This window comes from Cervus elaphus, chromosome 23 (genome assembly GCF_910594005.1).
Source record: "Cervus elaphus chromosome 23, mCerEla1.1, whole genome shotgun sequence".
Classification (NCBI taxonomy): domain Eukaryota; kingdom Metazoa; phylum Chordata; class Mammalia; order Artiodactyla; family Cervidae; genus Cervus; species Cervus elaphus.
This window is the reverse complement of record NC_057837.1, coordinates 53,617,506-53,634,245: the sequence shown is the minus strand read 5'-3', so window position 1 is coordinate 53,634,245 and position 16,740 is coordinate 53,617,506. Positions and strand designations below refer to the sequence as shown.

Below are 16,740 nucleotides of genomic sequence, written 5' to 3'. Positions count from 1 at the left end.
CGCGGCCTGGAGCCGCTGGAAGCTGCCGGAAGTCTTGTTCCATGAACTTCCGCCCGGGGAATCCATGGTGGGCGGGGCTGCGTCGTACGGGGCGTTCTGCTTCCGGGGCACGGGTGAGGCAGGGGGCAATTGCTTCCTGCGGCGGAACTTAAAGAGTTCTGTGGTGTTTCGCCTCTGGCCGGGGCCAGGGTCTTTTCCATTATTGGCCTTTGGCGTCACCGTCGCCATGAACAAGAAGAAGAAGCCGTTCTTGGGCATGCCCGCCCCTCTCGGCTACGTGCCGGGGCTGGGCCGAGGGTGAGGCCTGGAGCGGGCCGCGCGCGGAGGGAAGGGGCCTGGGTCGGGGCGCCCGCCGACGGCGACTGGGAGGACGAGAGCAGGGATGGTTTGGGGTCAGTCTGATCCTTGTGGGAAGAACAGCACGTTGGATTAGGGCAGACCCGAGGGAGGTCGTCTGCCCCGAGGTGCCGGGACGGTTGGAGTTGGCGTGCCGGCTCTGAGCCCGGTTTCGGTCCCCAGGGTGGGTGGCAGCACCGTCTTGCCAGTCTGCAGTGGCGATGTCGCGAGTCCCCGTCATGTAGTCGGAGCACCATAGCTACTTTAACCCCTAGGCCAGGCAGACCTGCCAGCCCTGTCTTGAGCGTGACAGCTTCTCTTCCCACGAGCCGGCTGGAGTCCTCTGTGTGGCCGCTCCCCGTGGTATCTCATTCACTTCTGAGGTGTTGCTGGTCATATTGCTGCTGCTTCAGACTCTCTACTCCCCTAGGGTAGGGGTGGCATTGGTGAGCCTTGGGACTGCGTCCCCCAGGTCAGGTGCCTACCGTATATTGTTGAGTAAATGAGCAATCATCATCTTATTTGTTTGTTACACATTTGGTCTAGAAGACTATTGGGTTTCTCTTGTTGGGAGTATTATGTTCAGCGTTATGCACGTTAGAATCCGGGGCACACATAAGTCTAAGATAATTGACAGCGTTTTCAGTGGACTTGCAATTTAACAGGAGAGATGAGGTATTTGTGTAAATAAGTACATAAAGAGAAACAGATTTACAACTCTGGGGTTCCAGCCGCCAGCATCCGAGCCAAGTTTAGAAGGAGGATGTAAGGTGCTCGCTTCGGCAGCACATATACTAAAGTTGGAACGATACAGAGAAGATTAGCATGGCCCCTGCGCAAGGATGACACGCAAATTCGTGAAGCGTTCCATATTTTTAAAATAAAAAAAACAAAAGAAAAGAAGGAGGATGTAAGGGTATACAGTTGTGGCAGGGTCAAAGAAGAAACTGACCCATTGTGTGCTGGGCAGTTAAGAAAGAAAATGAAGTGTGGAGGAAGAAGAGGGAGTTGCCAGGAATCTGTGTGGGTGGAACCACAGGAGCAGAGGGACCAGAGGCCCTGTAGGCATTAGAGAGGCAGACGCCTCAGTATACTGTGCTCAGAGCTGCATTGAAGCAGAAGGAGAGCTACATGTGGGGGTAGCCGGAATGGGAGGAGGGATTTTGGTGGTAGAGCCTGTAGAATTTGGACACAGATGGGAGGGTTGTTGTTCAGTTGCTCAGTTGTGTCCAACTCTTTGCCACTCCGTGGACTGCAGCACGCCAGGCTTCCCTGTCCTTCACCATCTCCCGGAGCTTGTTCAAACTCATGTCTATTGAGTCAGTGATGCCGTCCAACCATCTCATCCTCTTATCGTCCCTTCTCCTCCTGCCTTCAATCTTTCCCAGCACCAGGGTATTTTCTAATGAGATGGGAGGGAGAAGGAAGCAAAGTTGATGCTGTGGTGCCTGGGGGAGCACTGTCACCATTGACTGAAACGGCCCAGAGCAGCTGTAGGGTGGGACAAAGGAGGAACTCTGACTGGGCCACATTGATTGAGGACCTGGTGGATTGGGAGAGGGGGCTGATTGTCAGGCTGTTGGAAATGGGAGGCTGGGACCTAGAAGCAGGGAGGTCTGGTGCCCAGGCGAATCTCAGAACCTCCTTAGGTTTCTCTCCTGAAGATGGCAGACAAGCAGTGTGTGAGAGCAAAGCTGTATGGAGTTCACTGTCTCTGGGCTCTTTGAAGATTTCCCAGAGGAGTTAGAAAAAGGTGTCATGAGGTGACAGCTGGGAAGCGTCTTGGCACAGGGTAAATGGGTGCCTTGGGGTTTCCTGCAGCGCCACTGGTTTCACCACCCGCTCAGACATCGGGCCTGCTCGGGATGCCAACGATCCTGTGGATGACCGCCATGCGCCCCCAGGCAAGAGGACCGTCGGGGACCAGATGAAGAAGAGCCAGGCTGCAGATGATGATGATGAGGATCTTAATGACACCAATTATGATGAGGTGATTTGTGTGGGACAGTGTGCTGTGGGCATTTGATGAGCGGCTTGGAGTAATGGGTATATTGACTGTTTCAGCTCCTCAAGGTTAGGGGACAGCATGTACAGAGTGTGAGGAGGAGCAGGACAAATACAATGAAATGTGCCCTTTTGTGGTTGCTTCAGAAGAGATGCACTTGCTGATATTAGAACTGTCACATTGACGTAGCTTGGCTGGTCTTTAAAGATGAAAATTTTTTTTATTAAACTTTTATTTTTCTTATTCTTTTTTGGGGGCTGTGCTGGGTCTTCCTTGCTGCACAGACTTTCTTTGGTTGTGGCAAGCAGGGGCTACTCTCCAGTTGCAGTGAGAGGGCTTCTCATTGTGGTGGCTTCAGTTGTTGCGGTTCCTGGGCTCTCCAGCACAGGCTTAAGAGTTGTGGTGCATGGGCTGCTTGCTCTGAGACATGTGGGATCTTCCTGGATCAGGGATTAAACCCATGTCACCTGCATTGGCAGGTGGATTCTTCACCACTGAGCCACCAGGAAAGCCCTAATGAGGGAAATTGTAAGTGGAATTGGTGGTAATGTTTGTCTTCATTTGTGTTAGTTCTTGTCTTCTTAGTTAATTCTTGTTTGGTCTATGAGGTTTTCTATAGATATATTACAACAGATGGTATTTTTCCTTCAGAGGAAAATGTTTTTAAAAATTTAATTTTTAATTAAAAAAATAAAAATTTAATTTTGAAATAACTTTAAAGTTATAGAGATGTTTCAAAAATAGTATGGAGACTTCCTGCATACCCTTCACAAGTTTCTCCTCATCTTACATATCCCTAGTACTATTATTGTGTTTTTTAAAAATTTACTTACTTATTCTTGGTCGTGCAGCACGGCATGTGTGATCTTAGTTCCCCAACCAGGGATTGATCCAGCACCCCCTGCTTGGGGGTGCATTGGAAACCACTGGACCACCAGGGAGAGTCCTATTTTTATTTTTTTAAGTGTTTATTTATTTTTATTTTCATTTTTATTTTAAGGTATAGCTGATTTACAATACTGTATTTCTGCTGTACAGCAAAGTGATTCAGCTATACACTTATATACATTCTTTTTTATATTCTTTTCCATTATGGTTTATCCCAGGATATTGAATTTAGTTTTCTATGCACCCTAGTACTATTATTGAAACCAGGAAATTAACATTGGTACAGCACTATTAACTTACAGATCTTACTTCAGTTCCCCTGGTTTTTCCACCTGTGTCCTACTCCTGCCTGGGGCCCGATCCAGGATCCCACCTGGCATGTTGTGTCTCCTTAGTCTCCTCTGATTGGTGTAGATACACTCTCTTGCATGCCCTTGACAATTTTGAAGAGTACTCATCAGCTATTTTGTTATCCTTCAATTTGGGTTTAACTGCCTGAAAAAAAATTGTTAAGCTAGCATTTTGCAGCTAGATGTGTTCTGTTGCTGCCAGTGGGGGGGTTGTATTGGAGGAGAAGCCGCTCCTCTAAGAATGTTGTTTGGTTCTCAGTTTAATGGCTATGCTGGGAGTCTCTTCTCAAGTGGGCCCTATGAAAAAGATGATGAGGAAGCAGATGCTATCTATGCAGCCCTGGATAAAAGGATGGATGAAAGAAGGAAGGAGAGAAGGTAAGACAGATTATCACTCTTCACTCTGTGTTTATCTAACTTGGGGAGGGGGGGAAATGTGTTTGTTTTTAGGCACACTCTGTAGCATGTGGGATCTTCGTTCCTCAGCAGGATTGAACCTGTGACCCCTGCAGTGGAAGCATGGAGTCCTAACCACTGGACTGCTGCGGAAGTCCGAAAAAAGCTTTGTTTTGATTTATTTCATACTTGGAGAAAAGTTGCAAAAATAGGACGTCTGTCAGCTCAGCTTTGTGGTTGCCTGGGGCTCGATCTGTGACTGTTTCCCAGTACCTCAGGGCCTAGGAACTAGAGTGGAGAGCTTAGGAACTCCTTGTTTGACTTTCTGGAAATTCACAGAATTGGGGGGATTATTCTGACTGCATTGGGTTTACCATCTTTGAAATGCATGTGGTGATATTGATGACTGTGTATTAAATAATTTGGAGATTCACTGAAGATAGCAAATGACCATCAAAATCCTTGTGGACAGGCAGCTGTGTCTGGAGAGTCTTGTTGCTCATGTCGTTGTTGGGCTGGGCTGGTAGGGACAGACTGCAGTGAGCTGGAAGGCAAGAGGCTCAGGCAGGCTTAGGTAAGACCCACCCTCTCTCTGCCCCACCATGGGGCCCTCGTGTTTTCCCTCTGGTAGCTCAGGTGGGTGTGTAGCACTGATCTTGGGCTTGTCTGTCCTTGATGTTACCTCAGTGGCAACTTTCTGATTCCTTGTCCTTTACTGGGGAAATTTATGCGAAGTAAACATAGGACTATAATAAGTTTTATTGCTTATTAAAATAAGTTTTATTGCTTTATAAATTTTTTATATTTTTTACTACAAAAAAGAATGCATTCTCACTGTGGAATATTTGGACAGGGAGGTTTAAGTTTAGGTAAAAGGGTAATGTTTATTCATATGCCTGGAAGGTGACAGGTAACATTTTGTTTACTTTTTTCTTTCTACTGCTTGTTAAACATAGAGTTCTCTTCTCATATGTAGAATTTTTAAATTTTTTGAAGATCTTATTAGAGGCGTGAACTTCTGTTTTTCAGAAAAGTTTTTTTAATCAAGAGTATCATTATTATTTTTTTAATTTATATTTTAATTGGAGGAAAATTGCTTTACAGTGTTGTGTTGGTTTCTGCCATACAACAATATAAAAATATGGAACACTTCACGAATTTGTGTGTCATCATAGCACACACATGAATGCATATGTGTGTGCTCAGTCGTGTCTGACTCTTTGAGATCCCATGGACTGTAGCTCGCCAGGCTCCTCTGTCCAGGAATTTCCCAGGCAAGAATATTAGAGTGAGTTGCCAATTCCTATTCCAGGGGATCTTCTCAACCCAAGGATCAAACTCGTGTCTCTTGTATCTCCTGCGTTGGCAGGCAGATTCTTGACTACTGCGCCCCCTGGGAAGCCCCATCCTTATGCAGAGGCCATGCTAGTCTTCTCTGTATTGTTCCAATTTTAGTGTATGGGCTGCTGAAGTGTGCACCAAGGGAATTTTTTTAAAAGCACAGTCTTTAACATGCTTGAGTTTACATGTGTTGTAATTAAGTGGTTTTGCGTGTTAAAGAAGACTTGATTGCAATCTTCTGGAATTCATTCATTTAAGAAAACCTGAGTGACATGTATACATCCAGAAAGTTGTACTTAAGTGACTTCAGGCCACGTAGCCTGCACTGTTCAGTTTGCACATTGGCTTGGCCTGCTTCTGCAGGCGGGCTCTGCTGGATCCTTGTAGGCGCAGTTTGTCCTGGTGCTGAGTGGTCCATCTTTGTTAACCTGATAGCTGGTTATCATCGTATTGCCTTTCCCAATCAGGATAGTCAGAACCAATTTTTGGGCACGTCTCCTAGGCACACACACCCCACCCCACCCCACCCCTTTACTGAATGACTGCCCATATTCCTAGGGTGCCTTTTGTTGCCCTGTCAGTGCATCTGGTGGATTAGAAGTTGGAGCCCAAGGCTTGATTCAAATCACATGGAATGTCTTTGGCCAGAAAACCATGAGCTATGATGATGGACTGTCTCTGGTCCACAGAGAGGTTTTTGTCTTTTCCAAGCACATCATTCATCACTGTACTTTGAGATTCCTACTTAACTTTGTGGAGGAAAGTGTGAATCTCAGTGTTGTGATGTCATCACCACTGGACTGGCGTCCCTCTGGTTTAGCTTACTTGGTTGACTCTTTGTCATCGTTGCCCACTGCTCTCTGTGTTCACACCAGCCTGGCCTGAGTCACCAGGAACCCATTCGGATGGGCAGCTAGGACTATGCTTCATCTTTCCTCCTGAAATAAGTATCACAAGATGGTCCTTCCTTTTGAGATTTTATAGAATTTTAAAGCAGTAAATATACTTGTGTCATGGGAGGGCATGGCAACCCACTCCAGTATTCTTGCCTGGAGAATCCTCAAGGACAAAGGAGGCTGGCAGGCTACAGCCCATGGGGTTGCAAAAAGTCGGACATGACTGAGCAGCTAAGCACAGCACAGCACATACTTGTGTCAGATGCAAGTGTTTGTTTGTAATAAGACAACTCTTTAGTTTTTATCAGGTAGCAAATGGAGTTATTTGTGCATGTGTCCATTGTTGCCTTAAAATAGATTTGATTTAGCTGCTTAGTGTGTGAAATTACTCTTGTTGGTGATTTAATTAGGAAGGATAATAAAGTGACTTGTTTCAGAATGGACATCCAGGATTTCTAATGTGTACACACATTTTATTTCTAGGGAGCAGAGGGAAAAAGAAGAAATTGAGAAATATCGCATGGAGCGTCCCAAAATTCAGCAGCAGTTCTCAGATCTCAAAGTGAGCAGAACGGTGACTTGCTCTTCCTCATGCCCTTCCCAGCAGAGAACAGAGCCTGTGGGGCTCACTGATGAGGCTCTGCTCTGTGTTTTGTTCAGAGGGTGGGAGAAGGGCCCTGCTGGGGTGTGCTTACCTAAGTGCATGTGTGGGGAAAGCATTTTCTCACTAGAGCAGGTGGGACAGATGAGCTGATTTTCTTGTAACTTTGTAGCTGTGTTGTTTAGATGTCAGGTTTTCTGAGCCTGTCCTCTGGGCTTTGACAGAACAACTTAACATCTGAGTGAAGCAGAGCAGATCCAACAGGTTGATTTTTCTAAGTGAAGTAGAGAAATATGTCTGCATCAGAGCCCTTCCTTCAGGCACCATGATTTGGGTGATAGGGGTCAGGGAGAAAGTGGTTTTTGTGGTGCCTGTGAAATTCTGCCAGAGAATTAATGTTTTGGGGGGGGCATGGTGTTTCCAGAGGAAACTGGCAGAAGTCACTGAAGAAGAGTGGCTAAGCATCCCTGAGGTCGGCGACGCCAGAAACAAACGCCAGCGGAATCCCCGCTATGAGAAGCTGACCCCAGTTCCTGACAGTTTCTTTGCCAAACATTTACAAACTGGAGAGAACCACACTTCAGTGGATCCCCGGCAAACTGTGAGCCTCCACAGAGACAGTGGACAGGGCTTCTTCCTGTGTGGTCACACAGACCAGTGGTGGGAGCAGAGGGTGGGCAGGGCAGGGCAGGGGCTGGAGTCCATCTGACAGTTCAGATGTCAGGCTCCAGTGGAAAGACTTTGGAGAGATGAGAATGAAATGCATGAAAATGCAGGCCAGCCCTTTGTCCTTGCTCCCCTAGCAATTTGGAGGCCTGAACACACCCTATCCAGGCGGACTGAACACCCCATACCCAGGTGGGATGACACCTGGGTTGATGACACCCGGCACAGGTGAGCTGGACATGAGGAAGATTGGCCAAGCCAGGAACACTCTGATGGACATGAGGCTGAGCCAGGTGAGAGCTTGTGTCATGCGTTATTTTCCTATAGATGATATTAAATAATTTTGTTTTTGCTTGTTAAATTTATATACATTTGTGAAAAGTTCACCTTTGAAGTGCTGTGTCAGGTGTTAAACAGACCTGTGATGTGTCCAGTAACACAGAGTGGTAGGATTCTGCCACAGGCTGGTCCTCTGGGGTGGGTACAGGTATGTTGCACTTGGCGCCAGCAGCAAAGGGCCGCCTGGTGTGGTTCTTCTGCTCCCTCAGGGCATGGGGTCTGTGGCAGGTAACAGGGGGCTGCCTGAGGAGCAGCCCAAACAGGCACTCATGACAAGCCACATGCTTAGTGTTGATGTCACTTAATGCCCTTCCTCTACATGAAAATTAAACGTGTGTGTCCCTCCCACACCTGAGTGAGTTGTGTCCTTATGGAGTCTTTGCTTGGTTCTTGACTCCAGAAAACCTTGGCTGGATAAAGACCCTTTCACCTTATGACATGCTTGTCAGAAACAGTGAAGGACGATGCTTTCAAATTTGACTACGTACAGATTAAAAACTTTTGCACGACAGAAAGCACCATAAAGTCAAAAGAATCTGCAAATGAGGAAGGAGTTGTCATGCTCATGAAAACCAGACCCAACACTAGTGTGTTGAAGAGAGTGAACCCACACAGATGGATCTGCACACCCACATCACTGGGAATACTTTGTGTTTAACGTTTTTACAGAAAAATTTCACACATACTGAGAAACATAAAAACAGCAGAGTGAACTACTCAACCATTCCTGTTGATGCAGTGTGAAATTTTTACATTTTAATTGAGCTTTTGCTATACTTGAGTTTTTATAGTGAGCAAATATTTTATAGGAGAAAAAAATTGATCCAAAAAATTGCACATTTTTGTATTGCTAAATATGTGTTTATAAACTGGAAAGTAGTTCACTGCGAGTACCGTGGTTTAGTCTTTGATTGATAGATCCTTTGGGTGGTTTCTACATTTTTGTGATAACAGAGTATGTTTTGATGAGCTCCTCGTGCTTCTCTCTTTGCAGATTTAGGTGAACGTTTTTATAGTATTTTTAAAGTGAAATTGTTAGATTGGCATATTTCCACTTAGGTGCCAAAGTGTCTCTCAAAGTCAGGATATCTCACACTCAGCAACATGGAGGAGCTGACCTCTGTCTTTTCCAGTCTGAGGGGCAAAGCCTGTCCCCTGAAGAGCCTCCACTTACTTTGCCTACTTGTTCGTGGTGAAGCTGAGTGTCATTTATGTTCCATGGATCTGGTTTGTTGTTTATTGTTGTGTGTAGAATATGGGATTTTTTTTTTGGGGGGGGGGGATTTTTTTTTTAAAGAAGCCTTTATTGTAATTTTTTGTGCTAAAATATTTTTTAAGATAAAAATGTATAGTTTCAACCGTTAAAAATTATTGTTGTTGTTTTTGGTTGTGCTGGGTCTTAGTAGCTGTGCGTGGGCTTTCTCTAGTTGCAGCAAGCAGGGGCTAATCTTCATTGCAGTGCTCAGGCTTCATTGCATGGCTTCTGTTGTTGCAAAGTCCAGATTCAGGTGCACAGGCTTCAGTAGTTGTGGCGCACAGGCTTAGTTGCATGTGGAATCTTCCTGGATCGGGGTCAAACGTGTCTCCTCTGCATTGGCAGGCAGATTCTTATCTGCCATGCCACCAGGGAAGTTCCAGTTTTAACCAGTTTTAAGTGTATAGGTCAGGGGCATTGAGTACATCCATATTGTGCCCCATCACCACCATCATCTCAGAACTTTCTCATCTTCCCAAACTGAGCCTCTCACTCTCCATCCCCTGGCCCACATCCTGCGTTCTGTCTGAATTGATTACTCTGGGACCTCATGAATAGGTTCATACAGTGATTGACTTTTGTGATTGGTTTATTTCACTTAGCTTCGTTTACATCCTCAAGGCTCATTCATGTTGTAGCGGGTGTCAGGATTTTCTTCCTTTTTAAAGCTGAGTGAGGGACTGCCCTGGTGGTCCAGTGGCTAAGACTCTGAGCTGTCAATGCAGGGGGCCCAGGTTCCATCCGTAGTCAGGCAACTAGATCCCACATGCTGCAATTAAAGATCCTGCTTGCCACAATGAAGATTGAGGATCCTGGGTGCCACAACTAAGACCTGGTGCAGCCAAGTAAATAAATAAAAAATAAATATTAAAAAAAAAAAAGCTGAATGGTACTCCACTGTGTGTATGTCTAAACCACATTTTGTTTACTCTTCCATCTCTCATGACACATCTACCTTTTGGCAATTGTGACAATTGCTGCTATGAGCCTTGGTGTACCTGTTCAGGTCCCTATTTTTACTTCCTTTCAGTATAAACTCAGAAGTGGGATTTCTGGATCATGTGTTAAATCTCAGTTTACTTTTTTGAAGAACCTCCATAATGTTTTCCAGCAGGCCACCACTGTGCAAGGGCTCCAGTTTCTCTGCATCCTTGACAACACTGGTTATTTTCTGACATTTTCCTAGTAGCTGTCCTCATGGGTGTGAGGTAGTAGCTTATTGTGGTTTTCATTGGCATTTCCCTGATTCATGATGTTGAACATCTTTTCATGTGCTTGTTGGTCATTTGTATCTCTTTTTTGGAGAGATGTCTGTTCAAGTTATTGGCCCATTTTTTTCAAGAACTTGTTTTTTTGGCTGTGCTGTGTGGCTTTCAGGATCTTATTTCCCCATCCAGGGATTGAACCTGGGCCTTTGACAGTGAAAGCACTAAGACCTGACCACTGGACTACCAGGGAGTTCCCTGGGTGGTTTGTTTTGTTGAGCTTTAAGAGTTTTCTTTGTATTTTAGATAACAATTCTTTATCCGATATGTCTCCTCTGAATGTTTTCTCCTGGCTGTGGCCTGTCTTCATTCTCTTGACAGTGTCTTTCACAGACAGAAATTTTTAATTCTGATGAAGTCCAGCTTATCAGTTCTTCCCGTCATGAATTGTGCCTTTTATGTGGTATCTAAAAAGGTTATTGCCAAACCTCAGGTCATGTCAGTTTTCTCCTATGTTATTGTCTAGGAGTTTTATAGTTTTGCATCTTATTTAAGTCTGTAATACCCCCTCCTTTTTAAAAAAATTTAAACTGCATATAGCATACTAATTTTTAATTTATTTTTTAATTAAATTAAAAAATGTTTTTTGGCTGCCTCACGTGGCATATCAGGTCTTAGGATCACACCTGTGTCCCCTACTTTGGAAGTGCAGAGTCTTAACCAGTTAACCAGAGTCAGGACCACCAGGGAAATTCTGTGATTCCTTTTGAGTTAATTTTTATAAAGAGTGTAAAAATCCGTGTCTCAATTTATATTTTGTTTTTTAATTAATTAATTAATTTTTGGCTGTGCCGTGTCTTCGTTGCTGCTCAGGCTTTTCTCTAGTTTCGGTGTACAGGTTTCTCAACGCAGTGCTTCTCTTGTCGAGCACACGCTTTAGGATGCTCAGGCTTCAGTAGTTGTGGCACATTGGCTCAGTAGTTGCAGCTCCTGGGCTCCAGAGCACAGGCTCAGTAGTTGTGGTGCACAGGCTTAGTTGCTCTGCAGCATGTGGAATCCTCCTGGATCAGGGATCAAACCCGGGTCTTCTGCATTCTGGCTGATTCTTTACCACTGAGCCACAAGGGAAGCCCTTCAGTTCATGTTTTGCATGTGGGTGTCCACTTGTTTCATACCATTTGTCAACAAAGATTCTACATTGTGTTGCCTTTGCTCCTTTGTCAGACATTAGTTGGCTGAACTTGTGTAGAACTATTTCTGGGTTCTCTGTTCTGTTGACCAATTTGTCTTTTTTTCCCCCATTACCACGCTGTCGTCATCACTATACGTCATCATCATTATAAAGTATAAAAAGTCTCTGAGTTGGGTTGCATTCTCCAGGTTTGTTCTTCTGCTTTGGTGTTGCATTGCCTGCTCTGGATCTCTTACCTCCTCTCCATGTAAACTTTAGAATCAGCTTGTCGGTATCACAGGTAACTTGCGGGGATTTTGACTGGGGATGCGTTGAATCTCCAGATCAAGGTGGGAAGAACTGATATTGCATGACAGCACTAAACTTTCTGACCGTGAGCATGAAAACTCTCTCCATTGATTTAGTGTTTGATTTCATTCATTAAGATTTTGTAGTTTTCTTCTTACAGATCTTGTACGTATTTGTTAGATTAATTATGAAGGTACGATTGACCCTGAACTTTGTGGGGTTTAGGGGCATTGGCCTGTGTGCACTCAAGGACTGTCCATATGGGTGGTCCCACGGCAGTGGGTTCAGCTGGCTACAAATTGCATAGCACTCTGGTACGTGCTGAGGGGGAGAATCCAAGTGTAAGTGGACCCATGTAGTTCAGACCTGTGGTAAGGGTGCACTGTGTTTCACAGTTTTGGGTACTCCTCTAAGTATTGTTGTGTTTTTACTTTTAGATTCCAAGTGTTCCCTGCTGGTGTGTGGGATAGCGATAGGTATTAACCTTGTGTTCCGCAGCCCTGCTGTGACTACCTGTTAATTCTGGGAGGTTTTTGTTGATTCTTTTGGATATTCTACAGAGATAATCTGTTACCTGCAAATGAAGGGAGTTTGATTTTTTTCTTCTCATTGCTTAAGTTACCTGCAAACAAAGGGAATTTTATTTCTTCTTTCACATCACTTTTCCTTTCGTCCTTTTCTTGTCTTGCTTCAATTTTGATGACTTTTTACCCAGGCGCGCGCGCGTGTGTGTGTGTGTGTGTGTGTGTGTGTGTGTGTCTGTGTGTGTGTGTGTGTGTGTGTGTGTGTGTCATGGCAACTTTAAGACTCACAGCTTTTAAAAACAATTAATTAATTTTTTGGCTGTGCCAGGTCTTAGTTGCAGCCTGTGGGATCTAGTTGTCTGACCAGGGATTGAACCCGGGCCCCTGTATTGGGAGTGTGGAGTCTTAGCCACTGGACCACCAGGGAAGTCCCTTGTAACTCACAACTTGAGAGAATACTACAGTGAATTGCTGTGTGAAAACGTAAAGAACACTAGTTGAAGTCTCTGACTTGTGGGTTTCACTCATTCTTGGATGGCCTTATGTTTAGTTGGGATTTCCCCCTGGGACTTTATGGTTTCCTTTTTTTAATGTAAGTTTTTCTTCTGTGTAGGTGAAATTTGTTCATTATTGTTACAAACTATTGTTTGAATAAGTTGTTTTCTTTCTTTAAAAGTTTCTGTGTCCACTGATAGTTAGGATTATGGGAAGGGGTTTAAGGGACCCTCCAAGGACTTTGTTCCAGGCATTCCTGCCTCTGTCCAACCAACTGGGCTCGGCCTGTCTTGCAGGTGTCTGATTCGGTGAGTGGGCAGACTGTGGTTGACCCCAAAGGCTATCTGACGGATTTGAATTCCATGATTCCGACCCACGGAGGGGACATCAAGTGAGTACCCTGGAGGGCTGGTAGCTGGGTAGGCTCAGGTTCCTGGGAACATATTGGATTTTATTTGAAAAATATGCAGCCAAAATGTGGCTATTCTAAGAAAGAGTGGAATTGATTGATTTTCCATTCAAAATATGTGGATGTTAAATTTGTTACAGGTAACATTCAAAATCTATGTGTGTGCCAAACTAGTGAGCAGTTTGCTAATTGTCTCCCATGCTTCTGACCTAGCCCTGGTGCTCAGTGCCTATGTGCATGGAGGTGCAGAAGGCTTGGGAGGGTACCGACCAAGTTCTTACTTGGTTCTGTCACCAGGGACATCTGATGTGACAGTTGGATGTTGTGTCCATAGGGGTGCCTCCTCTGGCCAGGCCCACCCGCAGCACGTGGCAGTCTGACCCTGTGCTTTCTTGCCTACACAGTGACATCAAGAAGGCAAGATTGCTTCTCAAGTCTGTTCGGGAGACAAACCCTCACCACCCGCCAGCCTGGATTGCCTCGGCCCGCTTGGAGGAAGTCACTGGCAAGCTGCAAGTGGCTCGGAACCTCATCATGAAGGGGACGGAGATGTGCCCCAAGGTAGGGACCCTCCCTGAGGTTGCACCACACCCTTGAGGGGCCTTGGCATCTAGGCTGCACCAGACGCTGTGGGAGTGAGTTGGACTTAGAGGGGATTCCTTGCCCCCTTTTCATGTTGAAGCTCCAGGCAGTGGGCCGGGGAGGGAGGACGAGGGGGAAAAAGCAGGAAAGGGCTCTTCCTGCTTATTTTCACTTGAAGTGAAAACTTGACTGCCACCTGTTTAACAGATAACCTTAATGATAGAGAGCAAGACTGGTTAGCTCTTCCCCTTCCTGACGTCAGAACCTGGAGATGGACCTCACCCTTAGGGGCTGTGATGATCAGCTCTAGAAAGTCCTGACACCCTCAGGACTATAGGCTGACTGTGAAGGCTGGGGCACCCTGACAGTGAGAGGTGTCCTGTGAATTCTTCCCCCAGACATGAGCATTGATCCAAAACTCCCCAGCAGATTCATGACCGCCTGCCTGTGTGTCCCCACACTGTCCATGGGGTGACTTCTTACCCGGAAGGCTGCCTGTCCTCTCCTCACAGTGTGGTGATGTGTCTTTCCCATGCACAGACATGCTGTAGCCACATTCCCACGTGTGGGGGTTTCAGGGTTCTCTGGGGCAGGCGTGCCCATGGGTCTGATGGGCACCCATCAGCCCCTCCTGTTTCTGAGACTCATGTGTGCCCTTCCAGGGGTGCCTACCACCCGGCCAGCCTGACATACCTCACCAACCTGTTCTTCTGTCCCGCAGAGTGAGGATGTGTGGCTGGAGGCAGCCAGGTTGCAGCCTGGAGACACAGCCAAGGCTGTGGTGGCCCAAGCTGTCCGTCACCTCCCACAGTCCGTTAGGATTTACATCAGAGCAGCAGAGCTGGAAACAGACATCCGCGCCAAAAAGCGGGTTCTTCGTAAAGGTGAGCTCCCCTTAGGGTCCTGGCAGGAGTGGTGCTGCCGGGCTGCATCCCTGAAGGTGAAAGGGTGCCACCTCCCTGCCCCAGTGCCGGCCAGGGGAGCTGCCTCGCCACTGATTTGCTCGGGCTCTGCTCGAAGGGTTCGAGAGTGGTGGATGTTTTTCAGGCCTTATTTTGGGCTGTGTTGGTCCTGTCCTTGGACAGTCTTCAGGGAAACTTCTGGTTGTGACGCTTGGGCTGGGAGCTCATGCCTGCCTCTTCCTGCTACATGAACTTGCGTGGGGGCAGTTGCTCTGTGTCCCTGGTGGGCCACACTGTGGGCCCGCTGTGCCGAGTGAGGGAGCTGCTTGAAGCGGCTTCATGGGTGCTGGCTGTCCTGTCTCTTGCCCCCGGCTGGCAGGAGGTGCCACTTGGTTCTGAATCTTTACTGCCTGGGTGGTCTCACCACAGAGGCATGTTAATTAGCTCCTTCCCATCTTGTGAAGCTCCTGCAAGGCAGTGTGTTTGGCTTATGTGCCATTGGCTTATGTCACTGAATGATTTGCACATCAGGGAAACTGAGTCCACCTGGGAATCACTGCCAAGACACAGCTTCTGTGGGTAGTTTGTCTTTCATTATTGCAGGAGTGAGCAAAGAACAGTGTTGCTCCTTGACTGGAGCTGTGGGGAGGTGCTGCTGGTGACACACAGATTCAGCACTTGCTGGTTGGAGGCCTGACCTGGAGTAAGCCTGTGCTTGTGGCTGGTTCCCTCTGAATTGTAACATGGGTAAAATAGGTGTGTTTTACAGAATTGAGGGTAGCTTGTAGTGGGCGGTCTGAAGTGTATGTTTGCATGAGCCATCGGAGGCACTGGGGTTGTGAACTGCAGCTTCTGACGCTTTGCTCTGTGTTTGATAGGGGCCAGGTGGTGGCTGCCTTGTGTGTGACCCTGAATGTGCGTGAGTATGTGTACATTCCAGTGTGTTGTCCTCTGTTGGGTCTGGTTTCTTGATTGCAACCCTGTTGCACTTAAAATGAGGCTGGGGTGGAAAGTTAGCACCTGTCTTGGTTTATAAAAATCAGCTCATCTCTTTTCAGCCAGGAAAATAGTTCTCTAATGACAAACACATTAAACTCGGGGTAATTAGCACTATTTGTTTAGGAATGCTCTTCTGAATTTCCCCTGCCACAGTGTGATGGATGGTCAGGATGGCTTTGTGGCCACTCCCTGTTCACCCCCAGATTACCTGAGTTCACTTCCAGTTGGCTTCAGATTTGGAGAGGGAACTAGGCCTGGAAGGGGGACTGCCAGGGGGGTGTCGAGGGATTGGTTTCCAGGCTGTCTGGGGTCTCGAGGGCAGTGGGTCCCCCTGCTTTCCTTTCCCTCGGGCTTCTCCAAAGTGGGGAGATCATGGAACCATCAGCTGGCCTCTGCCCTGCTCTGCAGGCCTAGTCCTGACTTGACCCGTCATCAGAGTGTTTCCACAAACAGTGCTCTTTCTCCAGGTGCCGGGGGCTCAGCTGGAGATGCCTGCTTTAGCTCCAGGGAACCCTGACGCTGCTGTGGGAAGGATCTGATGTGTGGAAACTGAGGACAGTTCCTTCCATCAGTGACTGGGGCGGACTCTGTGCTGGCCCTCAGTGTCTGCATGAGCTCTGGGTTTCAGCTAATGCAGCCAGCGTCCTGGGCCTCTGTTGGGAGAATTTGAGCTTCATGTGCAGCTCTGAGACCTGAGACCTTAGGTGACTGAGTGGCATGGGGTGGGTGCTTGACCTTGAACTGTATGTTGTCATACATGAGGACTCACGTGGGCCCAGCTGCAGCTACTTCCTGTGGGCTGCACTCATGATGAAGGTGTCAGCTCCGTGTTTCTTTGCTGGTCATGCGGGCCTGGAGTGTGAAGTGGTTTTGTCCCCAGACCATGCACTCTTAGCTTGCAAGTAAGCACAGGGGCGGCAGCACGTTTCCCTTGCTGGGCCTGCAGGTTCTCTAATTCAAACTGCTCCACTCCTGCCCGGGCTGGCCCTTCCTCTCTGGCAGGCCACAGCTTCTGGTGATGACCTTGACCCAGCGTGGTGGCTGGTCTCTGGGCAACACCCCGGCGAGAGC

At 47.0% G+C, this 16,740-nt stretch overlaps 1 protein-coding gene and 2 non-coding genes across 3 annotated transcripts in view; 2 read left to right on the top strand and 1 right to left on the bottom strand.

Annotated features, from left to right (window-relative positions):
* Positions 1 to 97: 97 nt before the first annotated feature.
* Positions 98 to 16,740, top strand: part of PRPF6 (pre-mRNA processing factor 6) — a 34,473-nt gene continuing 17,830 nt past the window's right edge. Inside the window, exons 1-9 of the mRNA XM_043883711.1 lie at positions 98 to 297; positions 2,158 to 2,326; positions 3,839 to 3,957; positions 6,696 to 6,774; positions 7,238 to 7,414; positions 7,617 to 7,772; positions 13,074 to 13,168; positions 13,591 to 13,747; positions 14,490 to 14,652. Of these exons, the coding sequence (XP_043739646.1) occupies positions 227 to 297; positions 2,158 to 2,326; positions 3,839 to 3,957; positions 6,696 to 6,774; positions 7,238 to 7,414; positions 7,617 to 7,772; positions 13,074 to 13,168; positions 13,591 to 13,747; positions 14,490 to 14,652 (1,186 nt within the window). The 5' untranslated portion in view covers positions 98 to 226. The remainder of the gene's footprint in view (positions 298 to 2,157; positions 2,327 to 3,838; positions 3,958 to 6,695; positions 6,775 to 7,237; positions 7,415 to 7,616; positions 7,773 to 13,073; positions 13,169 to 13,590; positions 13,748 to 14,489; positions 14,653 to 16,740) is intronic.
* LOC122682371 lies at positions 1,107 to 1,213 on the top strand. The gene has a single exon (XR_006337374.1). It is a non-coding gene; the product is annotated as a U6 spliceosomal RNA (small nuclear RNA).
* Positions 5,348 to 5,454, bottom strand: LOC122682296. Its single transcript, XR_006337313.1, has one exon. It is a non-coding gene; the product is annotated as a U6 spliceosomal RNA (small nuclear RNA).